The sequence below is a fragment of the Colletotrichum siamense genome (assembly GCF_013390195.1).
Source record: "Colletotrichum siamense strain Cg363 chromosome Unknown KSG_Cg363_contig06, whole genome shotgun sequence".
Taxonomy (NCBI): Eukaryota; Fungi; Ascomycota; class Sordariomycetes; order Glomerellales; family Glomerellaceae; genus Colletotrichum; species Colletotrichum siamense.
In genome coordinates this window covers 413360-435224 of record NW_023501019.1, presented here as the reverse complement: position 1 = coordinate 435224, position 21865 = coordinate 413360, and the positions used below count along the sequence as shown (strand labels likewise).

The window sequence follows — 21865 nt, the reverse complement described above, 5'->3', positions numbered from 1 at the left end:
TCCACTAATCCTGTCCAGACGTGCAGTTGTGGAATATCGCGTAAGTATCAGTCATGGCTGGAACGTGATGAGTCGTGATGCAAGCCGTCTACGAATACGGTATCCATGTTAGCAGTTGGCTCTGACTGAGGAGGAGCAGACCTCTTTGACCGTGCTGGTGGCAATTGCCAAGATGTAGCATCACCTCGAGGAACGGCAGGTTTTGACTAGCGAAGAATCCTGTTTGTCGGCAAAACCTGCGACTGTTGCATGTGAACAGGGGAACCGGAGCGAACCCCGATCTGTTTGAGTAGCGTCTAGCAAAAGATGCACGGACTGAGATGATTTGCAACTGCGCTGTTGTCTATTCTGAGGGAAAAATGACATCTCATCTGATGATCATCTTTCACTTTCATCCGTAGTTCGTGACTTGATCTTCTTGGCTAGGTAACAGAACTGTATCCAAAGTGCAGTGGGCAAACTTTGACAAAGTATGGCTGAGACTCATGTGGCTGCGCTTGGATACCTTCTGGGGACGAAGGTTTAGGCGACTAAATGAGGTCAAGAGATCCCTGTCGCCGCCAATGAGGGGTTCCCTATTTCCTGCTAAAATGCGTCCCTGAGCAGGGATCGTTCAGGAGCCTCCTGTTACGAGCCTCTTTCTTGCCGTCCCACGATCCTACTTTTCGAGTGACAACGTTCAAGTTGCAACGTGCAGCAATGACCAGCAGTCTAAGCCGGCCCAGGAGGCTGGGTTGCATTCCCCCGGTTGCTGTGAACTCCGCTCCAGGGGTTTCTGAATCAAGATCCTGGGCGGGCAGGTTTTGACGACTCGGCTCCCCTTTCTCCCGAGCACCAATCCGGCATAGGTCACCAATTATAGACATGTAGCGCGCGGCGCGGAATCGGTCCCGGTGACAACACCATGCAGTTGAGATGCGTTGGGTGGGGCCCGATCAAGGGATTCTCACGATACACTTACTGTTTACTGCGAGAAAGGGAGCGCCACAAGTTGAATTTCTGCTCGGGTTGTCACGAGCATCGCGCGTTCAAAAATGGCTCGCCCAAGATGGATACATCTCCATCTTGGCAGAGGGTCACGATTCCAGGAGGCTAGCGAACATGGGGTTGAGCATGGGGTATCTGCAGTCGTCCCAGTGCCTTCACAGGCGACTAGACCGTTCTATGACAGAGGGATGAACCGAAATGGCTTTTTCGAGCCACGCCTTGGTTGACCGGTCTCGGGGGGAGGTCGGAGGCCTCGTCCTCATTGCTCACCGGCGTCCGTACCGGCTCTTCCGGGGAACAAAACGGCTATTGCGCAGCGTCACGTTGCAGGGTCCCATTGAGTGCATATGTGCTTTGCTAAGAGAAACCGTTTTTTGCCTCCTTGAGAGCCAAGACAGTCCATTTGCAAAGGCAACTCAGCGCAATAGTTTGCCTTGGCAATGGTCAACAACGTTGAAGCGAGATCAATCTTGGGCGTCACGCAGAACTGACATTCGCTTTGAAGTAATCTCGTGAGCAAAAGTTATGGAGGATTCGGAGATGGCTCAAAAGAGTAAATGCAAATTTAGCGAAAGGGGGGACTGACGGTGATTCAATTCGTAGTGATCAAGATCATGATAAATGGGCCAAGAAGCCCGTGGTAGAATGAGAACTTTTTGGTATCACCACCCTCAACTTCTCTTGGCTCCTCAGTCTCTTGTCTTTAGCCTCCAATGCACTATCTTCAGCTGTTCCTTGCCCTCTGGGCTCTCTTTTTCACCCCTGTGTGGGCTCAAGAATCGCCAATCTGGGTTCAGGGCGCTCTCGAAGATGCCATTGCTACAGATGACACTTTCAACACCGGCGGCACCATTGTTGTCAATGGCTTCACTATGAATGTTCCCAAGAACCTTCTCGTGCAGTTTCCTGCTGCGTGGGTTCCTTGGAAGGAGTTCGTCGCCAACAAGGCCGACTTCGCTGGCTATGAGACTTTGGTAAGTCCAGTCCCCCACATGTATCAATAACGGATTGACTGACCACAACTTGTATTAGGTTATCGGAAACAGCATCAACGGAGAACCCCGAGTTGCACAAGTTCAGCTCTATGAGTTTTTTGAAGGCTTGAGCAGTGGCTGGGTCGAATCTGTTGACTTTGCGGACGGAAGTCTCAAGATCCAGAACGGTCCTACTGTGCGCATCTCTGATCCCAACGCTGTCTTCTCCAAGGGCTTCACTGGCGCACCGCTCATGACTGCCGACGATCAGAGCCCCAGTATCTCGTCTTTCTCTGGCTTCCCCATGTGCATTCCTAGGAACGAAACTGATCCGCTTTGCCCGTTGACCAACCGCCCTTTCGTCGGCCCTGGCACTTTGTAAGTACTCTGTCGAGCTTATGGAAGTCGTCAACTAACCATGAAAAGCACTGCTCCGGACCCTCTGGTCATGGCGCCGTTCCAAGCTGGCGACTTCATCACATTCTCCGGGTTCCGTCGAGGCAGCGAGGTTATTGCATTCAGCATTGTTGCTCAAAACGTGCAGATCAACACCCTTGGCGATATTGTCTATGTTCGTATGGAGCTTGGGCTTCTGGGAATTGACAACCCCAGCCCCAACGCAGAGATTGCGGAGTCTCGAGTAAGCTTACATGTGACAACCGTCTTTGACATCATGTCGGTGCTGATATAATCCACTTCCAGTTTATCGGTTTCGTGTCAAACAATCGGGCCACCGTCTCACTTTACGCCATGGATGTTGATCCCTGCACCGGCACCACCTCCGACCGGATCATCGCTTCCATGGGACTCCGCGGAGGCCGCAACGCCCAGAACAAATTTGAATACCGCAACGAGATTCTCTTCAGATACACCAGAGAGTACCGCGTCATTGCCGAAATCGACGGTGTTGCGAAGACTCGCGTCACCAAGAACAACCTCACTGCCGGAACATATGTGCAGCCTGTCAATGTCTGGGTACCCGGAGAACAGGACGTTCCTGGAGTTCCCCCCGTCTCGTATGACTTCTCCCAGATGGAGTTCCTGACCAAGGGCGTCGGCGCCGATGATGCGGGCAACGTTTGGGGTCCTCTGGAGCCGTTCCCTCAGACGGGCGTTTTCATCGAGACTCCTGTTTGTGCCGCTACTCCCGCGGCCCGCGACTTGAAGGTGGAAAAGCGGGGAAGCATCGGACGATGGTACGGCAGAGCTCGCGCCGATGCCATTTCTCAGCTTGAGAACGTTGACACCACGGATCCGGTCGTCGTTGTGGCTCCGGAAGAAGCTGCCGCGATCGCCGAGAAGAAACAGGAGGAGGCTGCCAACAATGACTCGCAGTGAAATGCGAATTGGTTGACAGCTCACAGAACCTTCACCTGACGGATATGACGGGACTTTGATGCATTGTCTGTCACCTGAACTTTGAAGTTCGGACATCCGGTATGGGACGAATTTCAACAACGCCCCGGACATCTTTCATTTGTACATGTGGGTGGATTTGGAAATAACTTCTTGTACATATATTGTCGATCTCTGGACGTATTCCTGCGTATGGCATGGCTAGACATTCTATTTTGGAGGAGCCTGAAACACGGGCTTCTCCATCCCGTAGCTGTCAAATTGACCAGGTGCTCCCTGCAGCTTTCAACTCGAGATGATGTCAATTGATGCACTGTCCTCACGAAGTTTACTCTCGAACGGGGCGGTTTGAGACTACGCCCTCCAGAGGGTTATGTCAACTTGTCAATGTTCTCGAGATCAAATAATTCAACTATGTACATGAAAGAGACTTTGCAAACCGCTGCCTCGACTGCGGATGATTCGGGCGGCAATTCTGTGTGCTGTCATAAAGGACCATCTTAATATCGACTCGAGAATTTGGGCTTTAGGCGGGGCTGTTGACAGTGATTGAGGCGCTACCACTGCTGTAGTATCCCTCCGTGGCAACAATCATGTAATTGTGAGTTCCCAAATTCAACCCGACTGAAGCCCAAGCTGCGAAATGATTGCCAGTCGTCACAGTGCCCCCAACTCGCTTTTCAGTTCGCTAATCGACACTGTTAGTATATAACTCTCAGGTTGTTGGATGAGGAGACATACAATGGACCAGTATTGCTGGAATGTTGCCGTGCCTTCAATGCTAGGCTGCTGCACGCGAGTGCTGACGTAGATGTCATAGGTTCCGCCGTCACTCGTTAGAGAGCCTTTCTTCGTAGCACCGGAAGCAGGGTTGTACGTGCCGTAGGACTCGATGATGTAGTACTCGATCAACGGGTTCTGGGTCCAGCCGTACACAGCAAGGTACTAAAAGTATTAGCCAATATCACGCGCCTTGCTCTCTTCTAGTTGCGCTTCTTTCGGGTATGACACCAAGATGAGCACCTACGCTGTTTCCATTGGGGTTGTAAGTTCCCGAGTATTCAATCGTCCTAAGTCGGGAGCCATTAGCTACAGCTTTCAAGACTGGTTGTGATGCTTCTTACTTAGAACCACCAGGGTTCCAACCCTTGCCGCCGACAAAATTGCCGCCTCCTCCGCCCCAGTTGACGCTGTAAGAGCCGCCAGCTCCGTTCGTGTAAGTGACTTGGGAGCCACCGTCGGTCCACCAAGAGTAGTAGTACCCATTGTGATAGCCAGTCGAGCTCGGCGTCGACTGACGTTTGACGACGTCACTGCTTGCAGGGCTGGCAATGACGCTGACAAAAGCTGCAGCGGCCACAAAGAGGTTCGAGAAGGAGACCATCATTGGAAGAGAAGTGAGCGTAACGGAGGTTAGCAAGAGGCTGCAATGATTGTTATTTCGATTCAGGAATTCTAATCAGCGCATCAACTTTTATACTTACAAACGTGCTATGCTTCTGGCGCCGTGAACAGTTAAGATATTTCACTCGCAAGTTTGTGATCACGCAAAAACCAATGGATAGATCAAATTTAGTGAAGTGTGATCTTACATGACGCGCGTTCAATTTACATTTTCTTAATTACATTGAGGGGAGGTATTCAAGCGTGCAAATTTGGCTAAATTCAGACCTATGATATCTCAGGCAGGAAAATCCGGGGTTAAGAGTCCTCTGACCCATTCGGTAAATGGACATGATGATCTACATGTCTTCCCGCCCTTGCAGCGGTAGAATTCAAAAGTGCCGAGTCACCCGCAATTGGATTTCCATTTCCTGGTGAAAGATCATCTTGGCACAATCTATCTTGGCAACATCCATCGCGCAAATCTTTTCTTTGTGACTTTACTATATTCAGCCTCAAACTACGTGGTGGCTTTCTGTCGGCTTATGGATGCAAAAGCGACTTGAATAACATGGCGAAACACACGTATACTTTAGCCTAAATTTTGATGGCTTTTGGCGAAATGTCGTTGCGTACATATACAATGGTGAATCTCACACACTCCTCACTGAGTGCGAACCAAAAGCTTCAGTTTGCATCAGAATCCAGGTTGGATGCTTTCATGCTGCCGAAGCATCCAAGCGACCCAAGCTGTAGCAGACTTAGTGGGAGCCGTTGTAGGGGTAAACTGTTGCATCGTGGCTGACATCTGTTACAATCGTATTGACCAGGGTTGGAAATGGCTCGCCCTTCACCTATTCCCCCGTCATTCGCCTAGCCTCAAAGCCTTGGCCCTCGTTTCTGTTGCAGAATCGGTGAAAGAAATATTCGATATGTGTTATGTCATTTCTCACGAAATGTCTCCCTTTCATTCGATGTTACTGGGCACACAAGGCTCGAGGAAGCAGGTCAGATGTTCTTGGCTATTTTTGTCTCAAACAGTTCCGCCCACCGGCGATTGGCAAAAGGAGAACCATGGAATCGGCATCAGTCTACGCATGTAAGAATTTCTGGCTGATCTTCAGATCATGAGCCAAGTCGCAAATTCTTGCTCCAAAATTCACTTGCAGGATAATTGCTGTGCTCTGCGTCTGACGCTGTGCAGCGATCGTGCGCTCATCGTACGGCAAAACTTGCCGCAAGCTGATACAAGCACTGTTGATCTTGGCAGGGGTGCGAGGCCCCCAGCTGCTTGATGAGCGACGATCTGGAAGCTGTCGGCAAGAATGACAGCCCAACAAGGAAAACGAGCATTCAAATTGTGGCAGTGCACATCGCTCATGTGATTCAAAAGCTTGGTTGAAGCTTCATGATTAAGAATGCTGGGGAGGAAATTCTTGAGCTGATTCGAGAGCATTAATGACGTCTCAATAAGTCAGCTTTGGACGATCAGCCTCAGTAAAGGGATCCAAGGCGATATTAGTAGAGGGATGCAAGGTGAGACGAGGAAACTCGCTACCAAAAACAGCAGGCTGATTTGGTGTGAATGATTCGTTTATCGAGGTGGGCGTTTCTAATATTTTTATCCCGAATCCCCTTAAACAGTCCCAATGTTACCCGAGTCATTCCGTGACAAATTCGACGAAATGGCAAAGATCGAAGGCAACTCGGTGGCCGGCGGCACCGATGGTCACAGAATGGGGGCTGATCTAGGCCCGCCAGGAGTCGGAGAATAATGCATGGCATCTGGGGGAGCCCAATTTTTCCGTTCATTCTTGGCACAAACAAGTCTGCAGCTCTCGCCTAGAACCTCGCGTGTTTGAGAGGGGGGCGGTTTCTCCATCCCCTGGCCACCCAAAAACAAGCATCAAAATATTCCAATAAGGGTAGCAGCAAGCTTAAAAGACGGTTCCATCATTCATCCCTGTGGAGTTCCTCTTGTCAAGAGGCAGGCCTCTCTCAAATCATGCGCAGCGAAACTCCCAAGTGCGGGGGTCCGTGAGGCTTGAAGAGGGTGCTTGAGCGTCAGGACCCCGGAAAAGTGTGCCCATCTACGGCCCAATTGCAGTGTGTGTTGCATTAACTTTAAAGCTTGAAACAGCGATGCGGACAGTTTTTGTGGCAGGATTGGTCGAGTCTGGTCAAGGCAGTCCGACATAACCGAGCTTCGCGTGTGCCGTCGATCCGGGGCCATCCTAGTCTGCGGCACAATAAGCCTCGTTTGAGCTAATGATGTGACGGGATGATCAGGCATCTGAACAGGTGCCTGTAGCAGGATGAGGCTCCAGGGCTGTCATCTCGAGTCAAAAAACTCATCCTTAGTAGAGTTCTGTATTGACCGGTGTCGAGGCTCAGGTGACGCCGCCATCCGGAGTTTCAGAGTGTGGCAGCCATGGCTGTGAGGACATGAAGAGACGAAAAGATATAAGACCTGGAAGAGCGATGTCTCCCAGACCTTGATTTTGTTCCCACTTTGAGCGTCTATCTGGATAACTCCTTCAACTTCTTACTGTTACATTCTTTCCGTGCTGTGCGCGGCTCTTTTTAATCGAGCGACCATTCATTACACGACCTGGAGTCCACTCTCTCATATTGTTTACTCTCGTAAAACCCACACCAATCCATCAACATGAAGTTCTCTGCTGCTGCTTTCGTGGCTCTCGGCCTCTTGGCTGGCAACGTTCTTTCTGGTATGTGCACTTGATGAACTCTTCCCCATGTTTCTTGTGACTAACAACCCAAAACAGCCCCCACCGTTGATGCTAGCGACGTCGCCCTCCCCATCGAAGTCCGTGCCGAAGACTTTGTGGCAAACGACGCCGCTCATCTCGAGGCCCGAGCCAAGAAGAAGAAGAACGCCAAGGCCGCCGGTGCGAAGGCAAAGGGTGCCGCAGCTAAGGGCAACGCCAACGCCAACGCGAAGAAGGCAGCCAACAACAACGCCGGAGCTGCTGCCGCCGCCAAGAAGAACAATGGCAACGCGAACGCCGGCGCGGCTGCGAAGAAGAACAACGGCAATGCAAACGCAAAGAAGAACAACGGCAACGCGAACGCGAAGAAGAATAACGGCAACGCCGCTACCGCGCCCCCCGCCAACGCCGCGCAGTTCTCCGGTCTGGCTTGCACCGATGGCAAGGGTGCTGGATCTTGCAACGCCCAGGGACAGTGCGCTGTCAACGGAAAGACTACAGCGATTGCTGGCCAGTGTGGTGTCGCGGCTGCGAAGAAGAACAAGCGTTGGGTCTCCGACATTGCTCATCTGGTCTAGATGGCTTTCAATGTGTTCTTTCTTTTACGGTTGGGTGGAGCATCGGGACTTGGATGTAGTTAGTGGAAATGACCTCATGAATAAGGGCGGGTAGCCTTGGAGTAATGCTTTCTCCGAAAACGTGTAATCAAAATGGACTCATGCTTTTGGTTTTTAATCCGGCTCGCTCGACTAGTACATCATGATTTCGGCTGACTGCCGTAGGGATCCATGGATACTAAACATCAAATGACAGCGTACATCGATCATCAAGCATTCAAAGAATCGCAGAATTGAAAACAGTTTGTGTCAAAACAGACCTGAGCTCCCGAACGTGTGAGTAGTACATACTACTTCATTCACACAGTGAACAGTACATTTGTCTCATCGGCCCTGCGCGCCTCGAACTCCTTGTGGCCACTGATCTGAAGAGCAGTGCGGATGAAATCTCGCGCAGCTTTTACACTTCTCCCAAGGGGAGAGACCATGTAAACTGGGAATGTTCGACACCACGGACAGTCATCTTCAAGATGATGGAGGTCCATGTCAATAGCATCGAACAACCTTTCCCAAAATACCATGTCTCGTTGTTGGGCAGTCTGTTCCCATTCTCCATCGTCTCCTTTCAAAGCGCCGGCTCCTTTAACATGTCGTCTGCTCGTTATTGCGGTGCCCATGACAAGTAACCACTCCTGCTCGCTACACGCGAAGCCACCCTTGATCAGAATGAGAGCTGATCCGATATGCCAGTTTTTCGCAGCAGATATCATGGGCATGAGATGGGTTATGCTCAGACCAGGCTTTGTTTTCTTCGCATATGCCTCGACACACCTCAGACTTGGCCCGTAAGGACTGGCGCCTCCAATCAGCAGCGAAGTCAACTTGGACTCATCCCCGCACTCGGCGGCGATCTCGATGGGAAAGCTCCCATCATAGGGCCGTTCCGCAGACATCCAAGGTAAGCCGCAAGTCTTTTCCCATCTGCACATCCAGTAGTTTCTATCGTTTGCGTGGGCAGAATCTAGGATCATGCCGAATATCTGCGCATAACCATGGGAGATGGCTTCTTCCAAGCCTGTTTCTACTCCTCGATGCTGCGACCCGTACGCCGGATACCGCCATCCCCAAACAGGGTCTCGTACAGGAGGCTCCTGAAGTGAATAAGGGCAGTCCAGCAAAAGTCGCAGTGCTTCCATTTGCCGATTGCATACAACTTGCATAAGCAAGTCCGCGAACTCTCCTCGCAGCATCCGACCGTCTGAGCACTCAAGCAGAACTGAGAATGTCTCCACATCCCCATACTTGAGTGCCATTCGACAAAAGTAGGTATCGTAGTACTTTTTGATCTTTTTCTTGTTGCCGTCTGGTGCCTTGTAACTTTTGCCCCGCGACATGTCAATCTCGTACTTCACCAGGAGAGCGGCAAGGTTCTGATTGCCACTTCGAATCGCCGCCTCCAGGAGAGAGCCGAGCAGAGGCTTCTTCCTTGTCAGTTTCTTTCGTTCAGCTTGATCGGAAGACTCGTCCGTGGCGATGGGTTGATAGGAAGACAGAGCTTTTGGTCCCTGCGTGAGAATCTTTGAGAGTATCGTGTTGTCGACGTCAGATCTCCTAAGATAGATTTTGGCCACAAGTAAGAGGCTTTCGATTGTTTCTTTGGTGATTGTAGACTTTGAGGGGAACAGGGCGGACTGAAAGTAAGACCCCACCCCCAGTAACGAAAAACCCCCCATAACGTAAACGCGTTAAAACGCGCCACTTGTATGCTACACTATATGCATTAACCTTGCGCGCAACGCTATTGCGCGCCACTATATTAAAAATAAAATCTTTTAAAAATCGTATTACGTTTTTTATACCTAATTATACTGAAAAATATATTACTAGTGTAATTATAGTAGTATGCGTAGGTTAGCGCATATTAGATATAGTATAAGAATAGGGTATATTATATTATACCCTCTATTAACGCCTCTATAGTATTATATTAAGAAGGGAAGTAAAAGAAAGCTAATAATATATTAGTTAGAAGTAGGAGTTAGCGCTAACTACTTAAATACTTATATAAGGGTCTCTAAGCTTTACGCTTAGTTATTAGTAAGTTAGATACTTTATTACTTATATCCTACGTACTACTAGTAACTCTTAACCTCTTAGTAGGAAGTAGATAGAGGGTTTCTTATTTTAAAACTTAGCTATAAAGACGCTAAAAGTATATAAAATTAACTCTAAACGTATAAAGGACGTTATAGTTAATAATATAAAGGAGTTCTTTATAATACTTTACCTACTAGAAGTTTAGAAGATCTTTATATCCCTCTAATAAAATATAGATAAAATAAGAATTATAGAAGGGATATAATAAGACGATTTAGTACTAAGATGTTCTAAGAAGCCTTCTATCTTCATTTAGAGTTCAGAAGAGTATATTTAGACGTCTATTATTAAGTATATCTTAATAAATAGCTAATATCTCTACCCTCTTATTATCTTTAAGGGGAAAACTATTTAGTAGTAATAGTTCCCCTAGAATACTAATAACTTTAAGGGATAATATTTTATAGCTTTAAAGAATAGCTAGATATTAAATAGTATTAATATTAAGTAGCTAGAGAAAGTATTTATCTTATTAATAGCTATAAAGTTAAAGATATAATATTTAAAACGTCTTCTTATTATAAATAGCTATAAAAGCTATATCTTTAATAACTTTATATAGAAATACTATATAAATAATATATACCTAACTTATTTACCTATATACTTATCCTACTTTATATAGCCTCTTAATATATTAGTTTTTTCACCTCTAAAGGGGTTCTATTAGTAATAGCTAAAGGAATATAACTACTTACTTAACTTAGTACTTATTAGTAAATAGAATTTCTTATAATACTATTCATATATATAGAAGGATACCCTTAAGCTAAAGACTATAAAATCTAAGTAAAAGGTAACTAGGATATAGCTAGTTAATATAGTAAAGCCTCTAATAAGTAAGTTTATTATTACCCCTCTAATAAGCATAGAGAAGGTAGCTCTATAGTATAAGAAAGCCCTAATTACTATAGAAACGCTTAATAGCATTATTATATAGATATTAAAGACTAATAGCAATTTATAGTAGTTTTAATAGCTTTTTCATATTAGGTTAAGGTTATTAGTATAAGTTAATAATAACCTTAATAATATATAATATATACTCTTTTTTGAGAAGCTTAGTAAGTATTTAGATCTTAATAATATAGCTATAGTAGATAACTAGTAGGTTATTCTATTACTAGAGGCCTAAGTTAAAAAATATAAGCTAAAAAAAAGAGTATAAGTTAAGCTAAAGCTAAACAAACGCTTTATAATTATTAAAGATATTCACAAGAAGTAATAAGAAGTGTAGAACTATCTAATTAAGCTAGAAGTAGTATTAATTAATAGCGAATTATTAGATAATAAAGATAGTATAAAATTATGTATTAAAGTTGTGGATTCGTAGAGAAATCGTGGTTTATAGTAATATATAATTATAGGTTGTGGCTGCAAAATGCATGCGAAAATGCGTTTGCGTTGTGGGGGGTTTTTTGTTACTGGGGGTGGGGTCTTAAGGGTGAAACAGCGTCCATATTCCGTAACGCGTCGTGATATTTGCCAGCGATGGCTGGGGGTGAATGGCATAGAGACACAAGCCATGTATGTAACTGAATCTTGGCTTTCCTGAAGGAGCTATGCCATCCTGTTGCATGATTTTATCCGCGAGTGAGTTTATGACGCTCGACAGGTTCGCATTCCACGGCAGGTGTTGGTATGGCTGTTGATAGATATAACGTGCCAAGAAAGCACTCGCATCACCACTTTCCGTAAGTTTGCAGTCCGCGGAGGCTCTGCCGGCTGTAGTCTGAGCCCTTTGATGCAGGATGGTGGCTTCGCGGTTCTTTCGCATCCTTCTCAATAGTCTTGTTCGTGAAATTGCCCCCATGACTTCTGTTTCGAAAAGTTCTAGAGTCGTCAGACTTATGTCATGTCATTCATAGAATCAGGTTGCCTTACTGCAAACTCTCATAAGCCGGACTGCATCCCGGAGGTTGGTGTCACTCTCTTCGCGGTATTCTACAACCTCGTCCAAAATCTGGCATAGGCACTCTGTTGGAAGACACATTAAGTTGATTCTCTGTGTTACCGTCGTGAACTTGGGCCGCAAGGCCAGTTCCCTGATCTGTTGTGTCTTCATTTTGAGTGGCAATATGTGTGGTAAAGTAAAATAATGTCAGAAAATGGATCAAAATGCAAACACAGCATGAGTATTTGGCTGTTTTAAACGACAAGAAACAAAACCCAGGCTTGGTACTTTTACTCAGGTTATTTCGATGGATGGGGTCGAAAGAATTGTACTTTGGATGACTCTGGCCTATTTTGACTCACCACACACCACCCCTGTACTGAGGCCAAATTTCTCCCAGGGCGCGTCACCCATAACCGCCCCTGTGGAATCGCTACCGAACCTCTCTGCGATATACACTTAATTCCATGGCAAGTGCCTAGTATTCCTTGCTTGGCTCTTCCGATGATTTCATGATTAGGAGCCCCCAAGCTGGGTGAGGAGACCCTCATTTCTCGATGGCCAGACGGTCCCTACATTCGGAAGTGCCCGGAGAGTGTCAAGGTTGTGATTGCCCGTCTCGATCACGACGCCCGAGAAGATCGCGTGGTCGAACCGCTTGACGACCTTGGTTCTCTCGTCAGCAGTCAATTTTCCGATCAGCTCTTCTCTGTCTTCGTCCTAGAGGCAACCGTCAGCCGTATGCAATCAAGATAGCGGGTACCCCGGGGCTCTGGTAGCGGGAAAGCCTACCTTGCTGCTGCCAAACTCCACGATGAACTTCTCGCCCATGATGCCCAGAGTGCAGTACGTGACGAGGAAAAAAAGTTGTAGTAGCATTGATCGGGAGTCTGTTGTTGTTGAGTGCAGGCAGTATTCTCAGCTTGTTGTTGCGAACATGAATTCGCGTGTTTTTTTGAGGTGCAGCGCGATGACGCATTGACACGTGCGACACAAGAGCTGTTCACACCTTCCTAAATGGGCCTTTTCTAGGAGGAAGAAGGACAACACCGGAGGCCAAAGTCATCGCGAAAGCATTTATCAAAACGATATCGCTAAACATTTAAGACATTTTTCTTTCCTCCTTCGAAATGACTCGCTGTACGTAGTGACCATTGAATATGCTGGGACGAAGCTGCGATGGCAGCCAAACCTTGTGCGCTCGAGCAATCCCTGGAAGTCAATGCTCGGACAGAGTTCATCCTGTCAACTCTAAAAGTTCACTATCACATCCGCTGTCAACTAAAACGAATTAATAAAGTTAAGCTCAGAATTATGCTTGAGTAGCTTAAGTAGATTTTGGCTGCCCAAGGAAACATGTTCGCATTATGGAAACTACAATAACAAATAATTGATTGATGTGACCGCTGTATTCACCCTCGTCCAAGTGGCCGCGGGGTATCCAATGTCGCTGTCATTTTTATGGGCACAATTCCGCAAACAACGCATTCATGCGAGACTGAACGAACATCCTGAACCTGATGGCAGGTCGGTCAGTACCGTATCTGTACCGGTTCTCAACTGTTCACTTTGCTCTTCAAGCAGAGCACTTGCCCTTGGCGTAGTAGCCGCATCGCACAGCGTAGTTGCCAATCTTATCGGGAATGTCATAATCCTTCGTCCCACTTCTAGCACCCCGGCAGATACCGCACCGGAAGTCCGGGTTGGTAGCGGAGTTGGAGAGATTCGATTCGTCACTGGCCATCTTCCCGCCGATGTCGTTTTCGCAGTACCAGATGGCATTGGAAGTTGGAATGCCCTCATACAGAGAGGTATCGACATGCGAGTTGTAAAAGAAGGCGCAGTACTTGGCAGCGACGGCTGCGGCCAAGGTGGCCAATATTAAAGTACCGAAGCCTTGCATGTTAGTGAAGCTTATGGCAGTTCTTGTGGAGATGGTTCGAGATTCGTAAATCGTAGCAGACCGATCGTGACACTTTGGTGGCGTCTATTCGCTTTTAAAAGGTTTCTGGGAGCATGATGCTGTACTGCTAACTGCCGGACCGGGCCTTCCTTGCACTGACTCGTGGCATCACCAAGACCTGAACGTGTTCATTAAAAAGAGTTGCGGATCTACATGCCATGAATCAGATACAACCCCTAAACCCTATTACAGATCTGTCTTAATTGATTAAATCTAGCTGCAAATAGCCTAGGAAGTCCCAGTCAAATTACCAGGACTAATCTTTGACACGGATTCTCGCATTCGTTATCCGAGAACTGTCATGTGCACTGCAAAAGTACAGGAGGAAGTGCACGCTGCGCGAATGCTACCACGATTGAATACCATTGGGGCTTTCCAATCAGGGGCTGTTGTATCAAAATACATCCTCGTTATCGGTCAACGTCGGTCAACGGAAAAGTCCGCGCCGCAATGCTTCCAGAAGGCTATTGTATTCTTCCTATCCCACCTCATATTTATGGTTCTGGACAAACAGCTCAATGCCCCATAAGCTTCTGCTCAGTCCCTTGTAGATAGACGTCGCGATTACATAGAATTGCATCTAGCACGGCGACGCTCCTTTCAAGCTGGTATCAGCCTTGATTTCAAAAACACATGTGTAGAAATGTCCAGCAAGTGCAGGGAAAGAAAACTGGCTTTCAGTCACTCTCCGAATCCGAATCTTGTTCAACACCATTGAAAAATTGTTAGGGCAGGCACAGTGGGAATGGGATATGCTGAGGCACTATTGAGTTGAAGCTTACCAAGATGCGGTTTTACTGCATTATCTAGCCTCTGAAGGGAGAAGTACATCAAGTAGAACAGCAGATATGCGGAACTTCTATTGCGATTCTACTTTTGACAGTATGGAGAGAAACGGAAAGAACAGAGGCAGAAAAGGCCATTTACTTGACGTCGTTCTTGCTAGATCTCACACTTGTGATGATCTCTACGCGGAAGATGATTTTACTGTGTTCATTAGAATCTGGGTGAACGGGAATTGAATCAACTTTATTTACATAAATTCAACTTCAATGACTCTAAAGTCAAAAGATTTCCACCGCAAGCTTCTAAGGTCTCTGCTGGATTCAATACACAGTCATGGCAAGTCTTTAATTGAGATGCCAATTAAGTCAACTCTTGAAAGTCAAGGCTATCTTAACAGGGGCAACTGGGCTGTGAAAAGCTTCTTAGCGCGAGCGCTGGGGTTCATGTTGTGGTGACAGTAGTAAATAAGTTGTAGTCTGAAAGCATTGTGCGTTTAGGTCGGTTCTCGTTTGTGACTAATTCCGAGGTTGCGGAGTTTTGCAGCTCGGTTTTCAATCCTAGCTATTCTGGGTCAATATTCCGTGCCGACGGGAGCGCCACGTCATAGGTGGGCATTATTAGGTACCTCTCAAAAGGCGTGGAAGACATCTCGTTTCTGCCAGGAAAAGACTCTTCTCATCCGTGCATCGCGAAAAACCTCAAAGCGCACAACACCAGATTTGTAAGCTCTGGACGATTATAAGGGCTTTTGTCGCTTTTTGGGTGCCGCGAAACCCAAACATCAATCCACTCCGCCGATCGCCCAACATGGCTTACAGTGCGGAGCAACTCGACCAATACTTCAACCACATCAATTACCCTCGCGAGAAGCATGCATCGGACCCGCTTCAGCGTCTCACGGAGATCCAGGCACATCATCTTGCGAGAGTGCCGTTCGAGAGCTTGACACTACATTACTCGAAACACAGGCTGATCTCACTAGATCTGCAGGACCTGTTCCGCAAGATAGTCATTGAGGGTCACGGCGGCTACTGCATGGAGGTGAACGCCTTCCTCGGCGCGATTTTAAAATGTATGGGCTACACTGTCCTCAGCGTTGGTGGAAGGATCAAAGGAGATGAACGTTTCGGTGGATGGTGAGTTTCGCGACTTCAACGTTGCGAATCGTCTAGTGATGACTCATTGATCCCAGGTCTCATATGGTCAATCTCATCCGCATTGGCGGACAGCGTTACATGGTCGATGTCGGCTTCGGAAAAGGTGCAGCAATGGTTCCCGTACCTTTGAACAGCGGTCATGAGTTCACCACCATCGCACCATTGAGGGGCAAGCTTGTCTACGAGAAACTGGACCAGCACACAGACTCCGACCAGCGCACGTGGGTGTACTACTCCACAGACAGCGCCGATGGCCCTTTCAGGCAACGTAACTGCTTCACCGAAATGGAGTTCTTCCCGGAAGACTTTGAGGTCATGAACTTGGCCACCATGAGCAGGCCGACGAGTTACTTTGTCAAGACCGTTCTTGCCATGAGAACGATCTTGGACCCCGAAACACGAACAGCGGTGGGAACTCTTGTTTTGCATAAGGATGAGGTGAAGCAGAAGATTGGCGACAATCTCGAGCTCCTGGAAACACTAAAGAATGAGGCACAGCGCGTTGCAGCTTTGGAGAAGTACTTCTCGATTAAGCTGAGGCCAGAGGAACAGAGAGCCATCAAGAACATGCCTACGGAGCTGTTGGAGAGTAAATAGACGGATCTAATTGATAAACCATTGGATGATATAGTAGAGTTCTGCAGCCCCTATTTCATCTCTGCAGTCTCCGCGTGTGAGCCTTCGACAGTCTCGCGCTCCTTCTCATGCAGCCTGTTCTCCAAGTCCCGACTGTGGTGCCTCCTAGTGGTCTTTCCTGCTACGAACCAGCTGTTGCTAGAGAACAGTTCGTTCATCTCTTCCAATGGACGGCTCTTGGTCTCGGGAAGGAAAGCCCAAAAGAAGATAGCATTGGTGATGTTACAGACGACGAACAGGAAGTAGAACCTGTAGCCTACAGACTCCATGGCCTCCGGAGTTACTTGGCCCTGCAAAGATTGTCAGGGTCTATTCGAGCACAATTAAGAGTCAATTCCACTTACTATCATAGTGTTGAAAGCAAATGATACCATGGTGGTGATGCTGACACCCTTAGCACGAGTTCTTGTATCGAAGACTTCGGCGCAGATGATCCAACTCAGTGGCCCATTGGTCGCGCTGAAGGAGAAGTTGTACAGCCAGGTGACAACAATGAAGCCCCACTGAGCGCTCAGGTTGTTGGATTCGCCCGGAGGGAACTTGGCCAGAAGAACCGCGGCGATAATGAAGGTCACAGAGTTGAACAAACTGCCTCCAATAAGTGGCCAGCGACGGCCGAGCCTGTCGACAAGCAGCATTGCGCAGATTTGGGCGATGATCGCTAGGCCATTGCTGATACCTTGGTACTTCAGCGTGTCGTCGGTCGCAATACCGATTTGCTCGAAGATACGAGGAGAGTAGTACTGTAATTCGTTAGTTCAGGACTGTTGGTATCATTCTCATGCGACAGCATACCTGAATCGCAGAGACTCCAGTCATTTGAACCGATGCTTGAACAGCACAACAGAGGAATAGACGCCGAAAAGAGCTCTTGGAACGAAAGAGTTCCATATAAGACTTGGCTTCATTGTGGTGCTCGTGAGAGATGGCCGCCTTGATTTGCTCATACTCGGCCCGGACGAAAGGGTCGTCGACGTTGTGGTTCGCGTGGAGTCGTGCCAGGGTCTTGAGCATGTCCTCGTCTCTTCCCTTGTCACCAAGCCATCTGTGAGGGACGTCAGGTTTTGTGGTTGCCACTTGGAGAACGTAACGTACCTAGGACTTTCCGGAAACAAAAAGGTCAGAAGAGCGAGAAGCAGTGCTGGGATGTTCTGGATCGCCAGTGGAATCCGCCATTGCGCACTCGTCGTGGTCAGGTTGGTATAGCAACCCCATCCAACCCATGTCGCAACGAATGCCCCGATACCGATCATGAGTTGCTGCAAAGCCGTGACGGTTCCACGAATGCTTGGGTGAGCTAGCTCGGCCTGGTAAAGGGGGACGATCATGCACAGAGCTCCGACACCGATTCCGGAGATGAACCGCCCAGTCCACATCATGTGGATATCACGGGCTCCCGTTTGGAGACCTCCGCCCAGCAAGAAGAACACGGCTCCGGTGACGATGGTTCCTCGTCGGCCGAGGCGGTCTCCGAGAGGACCAGCGGCTCCGGCCCCGAAGAAGGCGCCCGCCGTGAACATTGATACGACAAGGCCTTCAGTGGACGTGTCTGGACTGAAAGCATCTTGGAAGGTATTTGATGCTACGACTGCCGCGATAACACCTAGGTCGTAACCGAAAAGAAAGGCTCCGAGGGATGCAAAGACTCCCACGAGCCATTGGTAAACTTTGGGGGAAAGAAGCGCCATTGTGACAGGAGATCCGTAGATCTATGGAGACCACTTGGGATGCAGAGTGCTATTCTCTCCATAACATCGCTGTCGTTGATCCATCCTGTCGACCTCTTATACCAGCGCCGATCCGGGGAAGTAGAGTAGCCGCCTGTTGTGGGGCAGTGTTCCGGGTCCGCAATTTCGGTCGCTTCGGTAGACCAACACCCCGGACTCAATTCTGGTTCGCGCGGCTCTGAGTACGGGTCTTGGTACCTTGCTTGGCTCTCAATAGTGACGCAAACGGCCAAGGGCTGCTGAACGCGCTTCTTGGACATAAACCTTGCCGAGGCAGGCCACCTGACAAATCACACCACGTTTTCTTGCACTCATTGAATGTCAAAAGGACATTTGAGTGCGTCGTGACGTCGATTCTTTCCCTATGGAATTCGGTACCCGGCATGTCACCCGATCTAGATGCAGCACAGTGGAACCCGACGGGGACTCGGAGGCCTTTGACAGCAACAGCGCCAATCCGGATCAGTAGCGAGCTTGAGTATCCTCCAAAGTTCTGTCAAAGAGAATTATTGGATGCCTTCTCAGAAATGCGACAAAAGGAAACGGATTTCTGAGGCGTTATGTGAAGGAACACGCATCGACCGAGGCCGAACGCGGGAGCCGGCGGCCGGCTTTCCCCCGGGACCCACCCGTCGGCCTTTGAGTCCGGCCCCAGGTTTCGGTTCAGCGGCCAAGATTACAGATGGGAGCCTGGTGGAAAACGTGACTTCGTGTTCCCCATTGCCCCGCACGCGTCTGGGCAAACGCGTCAACAAGAAAGCAACAAGCACGACTGATGTGGCTCCCCAGCTTCGATAGATCACCCTCGCGTCGGTCTAGTCATTCGTTTCTAGCAGCCACTGGGCACCAAGCTTCGTAACCATTAGTCATTATGCCCGATAATCGCCTTGGAGATAATCCATCCGAGGACGGCCCTCGACCCAAAAAGAGGAAGATTCGGAAGGGCACGACAAGCTGTTGGGAATGTAAGGACGCCGGAATCTACACCACAAGATTCGTTCGCATGCTGATTGACATCTGCCAGGCAAGAAACGAAAGATACGGTGCCAATTCGCCTCTGTATATCACGAGACTTGCGAGGGGTGCGAACGACGCGGAACAGCATGTTTGACGCAAGAATACGACAACGAGATCACAGACCAACGGACTGCCGGAACGAGCAAACACAAGGAAACTGAAGAGAGGCTGAAAAGGGCCGAGGAACTTCTCGAGAGAATGATGGAGGCGGCCACCCATTTGACGCCAGCGACAGAGTCCCTCGTTCCACCAGAGGGGCACTCGCCAGCTCATGTTCATAGAGAGCGTCAGTTATCTAGCAATTTCTGTCACAGTCAGCGTCTCCATCATCATGTCCTAGCATCCAGGTCTTTGACAGTACATTGGTATGTTTGTCAAAATCCTCATTATGCGTAGTTAACTGAATGAAGTAACAGGTTGACGAAGGTGTTGACTTGCCGGACAACCTTGGACAAGGTCCGCCGCAGACTCGCCAAGATCGATATCAGAACCTCTGCACACAGCTTCACGAAGCCATGCCCACCCAACGAGATGCCGACTTCATCATCTCTGCAGGACGTACAGCCGCGTTTCTCCAATTTTTCACACTTCCCTACCGCGACCTATTCAGCGGTAATACGCGTCCGTGTTCTTCGCTTTCTGCCCTGCCTGATCAATCAGATCACCCTGTTCTCCTGGCTAGGACTCTCTTGTACCTCGCCAACGGTCTTCAGAATCTTCATCCGTCTACTCCGAATACGCATCTTCTTAATCTTGACCGGCCATTGGAGGCCATGATCGGGTTCATCCACGCGGCTTCACTGGTCACCAAGGACGACGAGCTCATGTGTTCCTTGGAGGGTCTCGAATGCCTGATCCTCGAAGCTGTGTTTTACACCAATGCGGGTAACCTCCGCCAGGCCTGGCTAATCATCAAGCGAGCGATCGGGCATGCCCAGCTCTTGGGGCTCCATCGTAATCAGCCTAAGAGCTATGCCATCCTCGACCCGACGTCGAAGGCATCGCCCTCCATCATGTGGCATAGGATTGTTAGTCAAGATAGATACTTGTCGCTCATGCTAGGTCTCCCTGCTAACACAGCGAGCTCTGCATCCCCTGAAGTAGCTTTCGTGCCAGGGGAGTGCCCTAGCGGGTATCTTGAGCGCTCCCACTCCATATTAATGGGGCGCATAGCTGTCAGGAATGACGAGGATCAAGGTATACATGACCTCTCCATCACCCAAAGCATTGATCGAACAATTCAGGGAGCGGCCCAAAGCATGCCTCCCGAGTGGTGGTTTCTGCCTAACACCAGAAACAAGCACATGTCTGTTAAGCCGGATGGCTCACAAACCCTGGAGGGCATCCTGCGTGTGCTTCTTCAAATCACACACTTCAACCTCCTTATCCTTCTCCATCTTCCATGCATGCTTCGATCATCTGGCGAAAGCCTCTACAACTACAGCAAGGTCGCATGCGTGAATGCCAGCAGAGAGCTTCTGAGCCGCTACGTCAAGTTCCGATGCATGAACCACAATGCCTTTTGTTGTAGGAGCATCGACTTCTCAGCTTTCACAGCCTGCCTGGCTCTTGTGCTAGCGCACATTGAGAGATGGCAACGGGGGACAGAGGCGGTAGACTTCCTGGCCCATCAACGGTTGAGCGATCGGGCTATAGTCGAAGAAGCTGTCGAGCTCTTCTTGGAGGTGAATGGATCAAGCAACGATGGCTTGCTGGAACACACTGCTTCTATACTGAGGTCCTTGCTGGACATGGAGGCTGATGCTGCCGCTCAAGCGACTTCCCCAGTTGATCTCATCGCTGCAGAGACTCATCACTCGCGTCGCTGTCTATATCTCAAGATACCGTACTTCGGAGCCTTGACTATCACTCGTCATGGGATGTCTTCAAAATCAGCATCGGTCGCCTCCTCACATTTGACCCCCTACGCAACAGATAGAGATTTAGGGAACACCGATTTTCGCATAGTCCATCAACAATACTTCCTATCCGACGGCCCCTGGTCGCTTGAGCCCGCATTTCTCCCCAATGACTCCGAGCAAAGCACCCTGTGCACAGGTCTGCCTGCCAATCCAGAGGAGTGGTTGCTGTACCCCCACGACGGTGGTCATATTGGCGAGGATACCACCTGTCCGCCCGCAGAAGTTCCCACAGATATACCAGAGGTATTGGCGTATTCTTGGCCGTAGATGGTCTCGAACCGTTTGCCTCGACATCGGTCTCTCTCTTATCATGATGGTGCTCAAAATCGGGACTAAGGGCCGGTCTCAGTGATCTGGAAACCAACGCACGTGGGTGAGAGAAAGAGATCTCATCTTTACAAGGTGTTTGCTTCGCTGTCTTCCTACTGATATTCAGGCCTTAATCAAGCTTGTTACCCAACGTCCCAATCGTGGCTCTTTGTCGTAGCGTTTTACCTGCCGGGGGTCAACGATGAGTTTGAGAAGAGCAACACAAAAGGTCTAGAGGTGTTCTTGATAATCTTAATGGTTCCTAGATCTATTTTTGACAAACGACTGTTGGTAACACGTAGCGATTATGT

The 21865-nt window shown here is 48.7% G+C and overlaps 9 protein-coding genes across 9 annotated transcripts; 4 read left to right on the top strand and 5 right to left on the bottom strand.

Annotated features, from left to right (window-relative positions):
* Positions 1 to 1700: 1700 nt before the first annotated feature.
* CGCS363_v009130 (uncharacterized protein) lies at positions 1701 to 3299 on the top strand (the record flags this gene model as incomplete). Its single annotated transcript, XM_036640979.1, has 4 exons — positions 1701 to 1961; positions 2020 to 2339; positions 2388 to 2601; positions 2664 to 3299. The coding sequence occupies 4 exons, from the start codon at positions 1701 to 1703 to the stop codon at positions 3297 to 3299; spliced, it is 1431 nt and encodes a 476-aa protein (XP_036493444.1).
* Positions 3300 to 3843: 544 nt separating this feature from the next.
* xlnA-1 (Endo-1,4-beta-xylanase A) lies at positions 3844 to 4701 on the bottom strand (the record flags this gene model as incomplete). Its single annotated transcript, XM_036640978.1, has 4 exons — positions 3844 to 4005; positions 4059 to 4262; positions 4345 to 4387; positions 4442 to 4701. The coding sequence occupies 4 exons, from the start codon at positions 4699 to 4701 to the stop codon at positions 3844 to 3846; spliced, it is 669 nt and encodes a 222-aa protein (XP_036492726.1).
* A 2797-nt stretch (positions 4702 to 7498) lies between these two features.
* On the top strand, positions 7499 to 8101 carry CGCS363_v009128 (uncharacterized protein; the record flags this gene model as incomplete). Its single annotated transcript, XM_036640977.1, has 1 exon — positions 7499 to 8101. One exon carries the CDS (start codon positions 7499 to 7501, stop codon positions 8099 to 8101), a length of 603 nt encoding a protein of 200 aa, XP_036493863.1.
* Positions 8102 to 8345: 244 nt separating this feature from the next.
* CGCS363_v009127 (uncharacterized protein) lies at positions 8346 to 9719 on the bottom strand (the record flags this gene model as incomplete). The annotated part of the gene is made up of 1 exon (XM_036640976.1): positions 8346 to 9719. The coding sequence occupies one exon, from the start codon at positions 9717 to 9719 to the stop codon at positions 8346 to 8348; it is 1374 nt and encodes a 457-aa protein (XP_036492730.1).
* Positions 9720 to 12553: 2834 nt separating this feature from the next.
* CGCS363_v009126 (uncharacterized protein) lies at positions 12554 to 12868 on the bottom strand (the record flags this gene model as incomplete). The annotated part of the gene is made up of 2 exons (XM_036640975.1): positions 12554 to 12757; positions 12830 to 12868. The coding sequence occupies 2 exons, from the start codon at positions 12866 to 12868 to the stop codon at positions 12554 to 12556; spliced, it is 243 nt and encodes an 80-aa protein (XP_036492728.1).
* Positions 12869 to 13613: 745 nt separating this feature from the next.
* CGCS363_v009125 (uncharacterized protein) lies at positions 13614 to 13940 on the bottom strand (the record flags this gene model as incomplete). The annotated part of the gene is made up of 1 exon (XM_036640974.1): positions 13614 to 13940. One exon carries the CDS (start codon positions 13938 to 13940, stop codon positions 13614 to 13616), a length of 327 nt encoding a protein of 108 aa, XP_036493879.1.
* A 1653-nt stretch (positions 13941 to 15593) lies between these two features.
* Positions 15594 to 16540, top strand: NAT2 (Arylamine N-acetyltransferase 2; the record flags this gene model as incomplete). The annotated part of the gene is made up of 2 exons (XM_036640973.1): positions 15594 to 15922; positions 15979 to 16540. 2 exons carry the CDS (start codon positions 15594 to 15596, stop codon positions 16538 to 16540), a joined length of 891 nt encoding a protein of 296 aa, XP_036493878.1.
* Positions 16541 to 16590: 50 nt separating this feature from the next.
* HGT1-0 (High-affinity glucose transporter) lies at positions 16591 to 18267 on the bottom strand (the record flags this gene model as incomplete). The annotated part of the gene is made up of 4 exons (XM_036640972.1): positions 16591 to 16869; positions 16924 to 17322; positions 17375 to 17624; positions 17675 to 18267. 4 exons carry the CDS (start codon positions 18265 to 18267, stop codon positions 16591 to 16593), a joined length of 1521 nt encoding a protein of 506 aa, XP_036493868.1.
* Positions 18268 to 19838: 1571 nt separating this feature from the next.
* CGCS363_v009122 (Dehydrocurvularin biosynthesis regulator) lies at positions 19839 to 21512 on the top strand (the record flags this gene model as incomplete). The annotated part of the gene is made up of 1 exon (XM_036640971.1): positions 19839 to 21512. The coding sequence occupies one exon, from the start codon at positions 19839 to 19841 to the stop codon at positions 21510 to 21512; it is 1674 nt and encodes a 557-aa protein (XP_036493867.1).
* Between the last annotated feature and the right edge of the window lie 353 nt (positions 21513 to 21865).